We start from the raw sequence: 8,275 nt of genomic DNA, 5'->3' as shown, positions 1-8,275 counted from the left end.
TTTTTTTTTTGTGGGCACTGGGGATCAAACTCGGGACCTTGCACCTGCAAGGCAGGCACATTGCCACTGAGCTAAATCCCCGGCCCCTGCTTACTCTTAAGGAACAGGGCTTACCAAGCATTTAATGCCTGGACTCAGAGATGAGTGACCTTGCTGCTGCTGGATCCAGGCTGACACCATGGTCTGGCTACCTGGGTGGGTCCCCTGGGGGGCTGCAGATGAAACTGTTGCCAAAGCAGACATTAAGGTTCACAGTCCCTGTCCCTGCCACCACCAGGGCAGCTGAAGAGGGAAAGTTGAGTAGCTGAGTCCCATGCCCCATATCTGAGTCCCACGCCTCTGGCAGTCCTGCGCCCTGACTGAGTTCTTTGTGTCCCCAGGTTTCACCGACCTTAGCAGTGGGATTCCTCCCGAGTGCTCGCTGTCTTCAAAACATAAGTCTATAAGAACCATAAGTGCTGGTATTCATTCACTTCCCATTACGATGTAAATCTTCTGAACTGCCTTTTTTTTTAAGAAGAAAAATAAAAAGAAACACAATCAGGATTCTGTGTGCAAAAACGTGATGGTGACCTGTCCGTGGTCAGATCTGCGGGCGCCACTTCTGGTACCAACACGTGTCCCACCCTCCAGCGGGCCCAGGCTGAAGACCTCTGGGAGGCGGCGTGGTCCTGGTCCTCTCCTTCCAGGCCCAGCAGGCGCGGTGTTCATTCCATCTCTAGCGCAGCCCTTCCTCGTGCGGGACTGGCACTGTCCCCTGCATTCGGAGAAAGCAGAGGCTGTGGGTTTGGCCTGGGACTGACTGTACGGAGCCCAAGATCTGGCTGGCCTTCTGGACTCGACCAAATGCACCAGCTCCAATGAAGTGTCTGGTTTGGGGGTCCCCGAGGCGGGTGATGCGGTGGGGAGGGTGCACTGCTCAGTTGTCCCTGCTGGTCTCAGCATCATCCACATGGGATGGAAATGAGGGGCACTCTTCTGGGCGAGGCTGTGTGGTCCACCACTAGCATGTGGGTAGCTGTGGCAGGCTGGCTCTGGGTGGCTGCTGTCCTCTCTGCCAAGGGTGAGATGGAGAGAAATGTCATATTCTCAGTGCAGATTAATTCACCCACACGAGTTCTGAAAGCCCAGTGTCACAGGTGACACAAACACCACTGCTAAGGACTCCACTGGTGTCCATGCACATGAGCATGAGGACCCTGCAGGGCACAGAAAGGTGGCCAGAAACTCTGCTTGGCTGGTGTTTTTTGATTTTCCTGTGCACCTTGGGCCAGCAGTTGTGTGGTTTGAAAGTTAATGACTTTGGGGTGTGGGGCCAGCGTGTGGTGGCCAGAAACCATTCCTGGAAGCCTGGCTGCCCTGTGATAGGGGCCTGGCCCTCCAGCACCACTCGGTGGCCTTCCATTTGCCTTTCTTTGCCCTGCAAGCTTCTGTGGAGAAGCCCAGAGTTTGACGCATGCCAGGTGGAACATGGCTGCCCCCCACCTTCCCTCTCCGCTTAGCCTGAGAGACTCCTTCCCCTCTCCTCAGGATGCCTGATAAGCGGAGATGTGGCTCCACCCATCCTGTGCTCTGGGGCCCTGGGAAATCAGTGTTGTGTTGACAGAGACACTGAGGGTTGGGGTGCAGTGGGGGAAGGATACCCTAAACCCTAACAGATACCCTGAGGTGGGCTGCGGCGGTCTCATTTTCCTTCCTGACCAGAGGGCCCTTGGCACACCTCTGCCTGGCCTCCTCTGCTGGTTCTGCAGTCACCAGGTCTTTCCGGGTGTTGGCTCACTCTCCACCACACACACCCAGGGCGAGAAAGATGCCGGCCTGGCAACCCTCAAAGAGTCAAGTCCCCACCCAAAACCAGGTGGAGCAAGTTTCTCTTAGGACATGGCACCCAGCGAGGAAGCCCTGGAATGCTCTGCAGGTGTTAACAGCCCCAGGGCAGCTCCAGAGGCAGCGTCCCCAGCCACTGTCACCTCCATCCGGAGCAAGCTGGCTTCTGTCCAGCCCCAGGAGGACACCATTACTAGATTTTTTTAACCTTTGTTGTTTTTTGGGGGTGTTTAATATGAACAGTTCCAGCAGTCAGGAGAGGTATTCAGGGAAAACAGTCGGGATTTTAGCATGGCTGTGAACGCAGCCTTCCCGAAAGGCTTACTGACGTCTGAATGTGCAAATGGTAGAACGGGAGACGTGTGCTCTTTCGTTGAACTTCCCTGGGACAGGTGGGCAGGCACGCCTGTGTGTGTTCCAGGCTGAGGTGCCTGCTGGGCCGGGCCAGGCCTCAGGACTGCACTTCCCCTACCCCACAGCTGAGCAGCAGGTGGTACTGGAGCCCTGGGGTGACAGCCTGGTTTCCCCACACCTGGACTTCCCCCAAGCTGGGCCGAGTTCTGCTCTGGGCCCTCGGATTCCCTGGGAATAGAAGGCCCAAAGGGATCTCCCTGCAGCCAGCCTCCAGCCAGCTCATGTGCCCCTGCCCTGGGCGTGCAGCCCACTCTGTGCATGCAGAGATGGGGGGCACTGTCTGCTTCTCTTCCTGCAGGGCACCCTTTTCAGAAGTCACTGCTCAGAGTTAAGGGTTCACCTCCCATGTCCCAGGAAGGCCTTCAGGACTGGCTAGTTCAAGCCCATTTCTAGCGGTTCTTCCTTTGGTTCAGCACTCTCTGTGCTCTGCAGGGTGAGGCCTCTGCCATCTGTTTCTTAAAACCGAGGTCTTTAGAAAGATCTCTCTCATTTCTTTTTACCACATTGTTGTGACAACGGAAGCAACTTGTGTCGTTTTCCAAGATGACAAACTGATATTAATTGGGGCAGGGGGAAAAAATAGATGGGCTAGATGACTTAAAATGCATCCTTTTTATGAAAACCCTGCATTTTTCAAGCTGGGTTATTTTGAGTCTATACATTCCCAACTAAGTGCTTTATTGATGAATTAGGAGGAGAGGACAAATTTGAAATCATGTTTCCCTCTCAGAATAAGACGTTGAGCCAACCTCACAACGTCCCCATCTCAGTGACAGAAGAGACTGCAGTTGGCCTGCTCACCTTTTCAGAGTTCCTGGTCACTTCATCCCAAAGCCCTGTAAAACTTGTAAAACTTTAGCCTTTCTGTCAGATTAGAGAAACCAAACAATGATGGTCAATGTGGTGAAAAGTTCTCTGAGTCCATTTTCCTCCTGCTTACAAACATGTTTATCTTTTGCCGAATGAAAAATCGTGGTATGCTGCTTCCATGAATGGAATTTCAGGCTCTCCCCGTGCACAGCTGGGGGGCAGAGGTTACCTTCAAGGACTTCTTGCCATCTGTCTGTTAATCCCCAAACCAGTTGCTTTTTGCAGTTGCTTCCTGGGTGTCTGTACATAGTTTGTCTTTGTATAGGAGTGAGTGGGTATGGTGGCTGTCAATCCTGCGCACTCCCGAGTTCTAATTTATCAGATGACGGCTGTATGAGGAAGACGATGTACATAGAACACAAATTAAACTGGATCTCTATGGCCTAGGTTTTGTACATACAGAAACTGCATGGTATTTAAATTATTGTTTGTCTCTGATGATGTATGCAGTTTCTTTAAAAACAAACAAAAAAAAAGTCTAAAAAAAAAGCCTTGACTCTTGTGTGTTTTATCATCCACCATTAAAAACCCCCAAAAGATTAGTTGGGCTGGGTAAGGGGCCTTTAGGGAAGGAAGATGTCAGCTCAGCAACAAAATAGCACCAGTCAGGCAAGAGACAGGGCTATCTCAAGTATCTGGTGATATGGAGGGATAGGAAGCACCGTGGCACATAAATTACTTTCTGGAAGACCTTTGCATACTAAGAGTTTACTCCTTAACATTTAGAATACCTAAAATGTTTTGTCCAACCTTTATCTTCAGGGAGTCTGGGAATAATTTAATATAAATTAACCTGCGTTCAGTCACTTGGGGTCAGTCCAGCAGTGTTAGATTCCCGGCAGCCTGACAGCCACACATCCTGGGGTGACTTTGGGGTGTCATGGTCCCTAAACAAAAGCCCTAGAATGCTTTCCTTGAGTACAGTCATCTCTGTATCCATGGGCTCAACCAACCATAGATCAAAAATATTCGGGAAAAAATTGCATCGCTACTGAACATGTGCACATTTTTTTCTTTGTCATTATTCCTAAACAATACAGCATGATAACTTGACACCACATTTGCTTTACGTTAGGGTTTATAAGTGTGGAGAGATGGTTTAAAATACACAGGAGGATTGGGTAGGTTTTGTGCACATGCTGCCCATTTTACACAAGGAATTTGTGCCCTTTTGGGTTTGGGTAGGGAGGGCGTGGTCCTGGACCCAAACCCCAAGTCCAAACAACTGTGCTTTAGTTTCCTTCTTGACAAGCCCACAAAGCCAAGAGCTTTTGTACATAACCCCTGCTACTGTGGGGCTTGGGCGGAAGCGGGTGGCTGTGTGAGGTGCACAGTTGCTGTCCTAGCAGCGGGGAGGAGCTCCGGGGAAAAGGAGCCCAGCAGGGGCTGCTCACAGGTGAGCTTGCACCCATGGCTCACCTGGCTCTTATTAAGCTACAGGTGCCCACGGACCGGGCTGGGCGGGGCCTGGCATCTGCACATAACGAGCCCGCCCTTCTGAGTCGCAGGGGCTCGGGTGTGCTTGTGCCCGGCCCGGGCCTCTGAGTCACACCGCACACTGCCTGCTTCTCGCGGGGGAACCCCGGAGTCCCGCAGCTGTGACACCAGTGTCCGAGCTCCAGGCTTCCACTGCGCAGGCCTGACCGCCGAGCAGGGGTCGCCCCGGAAGGAGAGGTGAGTGACTTCCAGGAAGGCTTCAGCGCCTGGCCTAGTGTCTCTCTCAGCTCGCGCCTTTTGTCACTGCCGAGTTTCCTGGTTCTTAATATGCAGGAACTGACTGAATTTCCTGAAAAGGCCAGGGAGGACAAGCTTTAGCAAGTATGGCAACACACTCCTGTTCTGGGAGGCTGAGGAAGGAGGATTTGAAGTTCAAACCCAGCCTGGGCAATATAGACACTTAGAACCTGTTTCCAAAAAAAAAATTTTTTTTAAAGGGGTGGGCATGTAGCTCAGTGTGAAGGTCCTGGGTTCAATCCTCAGTACCACAAAAACAAAACAAAAATTTGAGAGTGCTCCCAACAGGCTCTGTCTACCAAGAGGGAAGGAAAATGGCCTGAAAAGCACAAAGGTTGTGGGCTACGCATTTCAACAGGCGGAGGTGACTGACCATGGTGGCCCATGATGTATCAACTTATACCACACAGCAGTAGTGACTGCCACTGCACCACACCCAGAAATTTGGGCCATGCCATTTACTTTATGCAGTCCTCGGTTTCCTCATCTAGAAAGTAGGGGCACTGAAGTAAATGTCAGAGTGTCAGCTCAGAGGATACAGGAATTCTCACAACACTGAGCCCTTGGGAAAGAAGCTTTAAACTGCGAGCACCTGCAAACACCCTACAGGTCACTGTCCCTGCCTGTGTGGTGGCCCTATGGGGGCCTCTCCCTCCCAGTGTCCCAGGAGTTCTCATCCTGAAGCCACTGTCACCAGATGAGCCAGCGCCCTTCTGCCTCCCTGCCCCCTGGGCCAGGCCCCTTGGGACAAGGGAGCTCTGCCCAGTGATGCTGAGGCACAGCCCCCCGCCATGGCACCCGCGTTCTCATACTGTCAGTTACCTGGTTGTTCCCCAGAGGATAAGCTAGATGCTGCAGACGCATCCTGCCGAGTCTGTGAGGGTCCCCAGGGTTCCCCCTCGTCTCCCTTTACATGTCCCTCTCTGCAGCTGTAGCTCAGCCCTGAACCCCAAACCCAGTCTTCACAGTGTCTCTGAGCTCAGAGGGCCTGGGGGCAGATCCCGGCCCCATCCCTTCATCGCTGTGTAAATTTGGGCGAGTTACTCAATCTCTCTCTGCTTCTGCTTTCTCATCTGTAAAATGACAGTGCCTTTTTATAGGGAGTATTGTGAGGGTTAAATAAAATAATACATGTGAGGTGCCTGCAGCGGTGTCTGGCACACTCAGGCCTGGTTCTATGTTGGCTCTTTCCCTTGACATCGGGTCCCAGCAGCATCTCATATTTGGTGGCCCCTGACTATTCATTTTGTATTTTCAAGCTCAGTCTCTCTTCCCCATCCTCTTTTGTCCCTTTTTCAGTGAATGGAATTACCCAGATGTCACTTTCTCCTTCCTGCAGGTCTGGTATTCCTGCCAGTTAGTCTGAGAAGTGAATCTTCCCAGACAGCCGCACTGTCTGAGGGCCCATTAAGGCCTTCAGCTCCCACCTGGGGATGGCAGCCACCTGGCCTGTGGCCTCAGCACATCCAACCCCACTGCCGGAGTCATCTGTCCAAACCCAGACCTGCCTGCCTGTCACTGTGGCATGGCATCTTCAGCAGCCACACTGTAATTCTGATACCATTTCATTTCTGCAGCACAGCATCCTTAGTGACAATGAGACAATTGCCCTCTTTCCTTCCCTGAGCTGTCCTCTACACAGGGGTCCCCAAGCAAGCCCTCTGGTATACTTACAACAGGAGCTATTGATGTGGCCATGTCATGGGGGTCACCTTGGGGACAACCAGGGGTTAACGGGGGGGTTTGGAGACCAAGCACCCATGGAGTCGAAGAGATGTCCCACTTAGCTGATCCCAGAACTCCAGTGAGGAGCCAGATACTCATGCAACCCACCCAAAACGCAGTACATGGTAGTAGTCTTCTCTGACATCTGACACCCCAGATTTCTGCCTGGATACTTGGTTCCTATCAACACCATTACTAGCAGCTCCCACACTGTGCCACACTGCCTTTTCAGATTCACTTAACTCTGAACACCTTGGTTACTGATAACTGATCCCCAAGCATCAACCTGGGGAAGACACACGATGGTTAAAACCCAAGCCTGTCTGATGCCTGGGCAGCATCCTCAGCCACCCCAGTGGCCCAGTCATGCATTGCTTTGCCTCCACTTTGCAGAGCTCATCCTTTCTCAGCATCCATCCAGTTACCCCAGTGGCTTCTCCTTAATGATAACACCATCCTGTGACACCGAGTTTCAGGGATCAGGCAAGATACCCAAGGTTTCCAAGCCTCCTGCCTCTGCCCTTGAATGCACTGCCCAAAGGTGGCTGAGCCGAGTCTCTACCAGCAGGCACCTCCTGCAGGCACCTGAATGTCAGCCAATATTTACGATTCCTGCCAGTGAAATAATGCTGAGCTAGGCCCTAGCACTCCATGGGTCCCACCTAGAGTCATAGCAAAGGCAGGAGGGAAACAGCAAGCTATGTAATGACAGAAGAGGAACACATCAGGCATTTAATCAATCACACCCGAGCATTCAGTCCCTTTCCTAGAAGCTGTTTTCTGGTAAAAGGGGTTCTGCCCTTAATCACAAAAGGCAATGATCTCTCAGTATTTCTGAGGGTGTCAGCCCATGTGAGGGCAAAGGGCCCTTATTAAATGAACTAATGAGTTGGCAGAAGAGTATTGCAAGAGTACGGAATGCCAAAAGCAGAATTTAGTAGTCCATCTTCCAGACTCTGACTAATTAAGCTGCACCCTGTACAGAGAGCAATCCCAGACCCCACATCTCTTCCTCATTCATATAAATTGAGACTTCTGTGTCACACGGTCTCCTAGGAATGGCGTTTCCTGCTGGGTGTTATCATTGCTGCTGCTGTTCCTTTGATAAACACAAGAAACAGAAATGGTGGCAGAGAGGGAGGATGAGGCTGTTTGCTCCTCCCTGACCACACTGGATTAGGATGTTGACAACCCCTCTTGTCCAGTAGGTCTGGGGTCCATGAGAGGATGTATTTCCAGGTGTGGGTATTCAGAGCCCCCACCCAGAAGAGGACACACAGACCGCAGGAACATGGGTGGAAACTGAGCCTATTGTCTCAGAAAGCACCAGCACCAGTAGACCCAGGTAGGGCAAAGGCTTTGATCCCATGCAGCACCCCACAGCCAGTCCCCGGTTTCTGGGGGAGGAGGGAGAGCTATACCATAGTGAGAACACATGTGGGCTCTCTGCTCAACCCGAGTGTCCCAGAAGGCTCAGTCAGTCGGCTCAAGTATACTGGGTTACAAGGCCCTGGGCTTCAAACAGCAAAAGTACCATGGACAAGAGGTTGGCCTTCTTCCAACTCTGCACAGGTGCTGGGACACTTTTCCAAGCCACCATTAAAATGCCAGCTGTCACCTCTGCCAGCCAGAGCTCGTGCCCTCTCCCCTTTTCTCAACCTCTGTCCTCTTATGACAACAACAGCCCCTTGTTCCCTTTAACTCT

General features: G+C 51.9%; 1 protein-coding gene across 6 annotated transcripts in view; it reads left to right on the top strand.

Moving 5' to 3' along the window:
* Phactr1 (phosphatase and actin regulator 1) overlaps window positions 1-3,566 on the top strand; it is a 514,585-nt gene extending 511,019 nt beyond the window's left edge. For all 6 annotated transcript variants that reach the window (XM_010622877.3, XM_010622876.3, XM_010622879.3 and 3 more), the window contains one exon: window positions 381-3,566. In XM_010622877.3, coding sequence (XP_010621179.1) covers window positions 381-396 — 16 coding nt within the window. In that variant the 3' untranslated portion in view covers window positions 397-3,566. The remainder of the gene's footprint in view (window positions 1-380) is intronic.
* Window positions 3,567-8,275: the final 4,709 nt, after the last annotated feature.

This window comes from Fukomys damarensis, unplaced genomic scaffold (assembly GCF_012274545.1).
Source record: "Fukomys damarensis isolate Sample0158 unplaced genomic scaffold, DMR_v1.0_HiC HiC_scaffold_10, whole genome shotgun sequence".
NCBI lineage: Eukaryota > Metazoa > Chordata > Mammalia > Rodentia > Bathyergidae > Fukomys > Fukomys damarensis.
The sequence above is the reverse complement of the archived record's forward strand: the minus strand, read 5'-3'. Positions and strand labels throughout refer to the sequence as shown.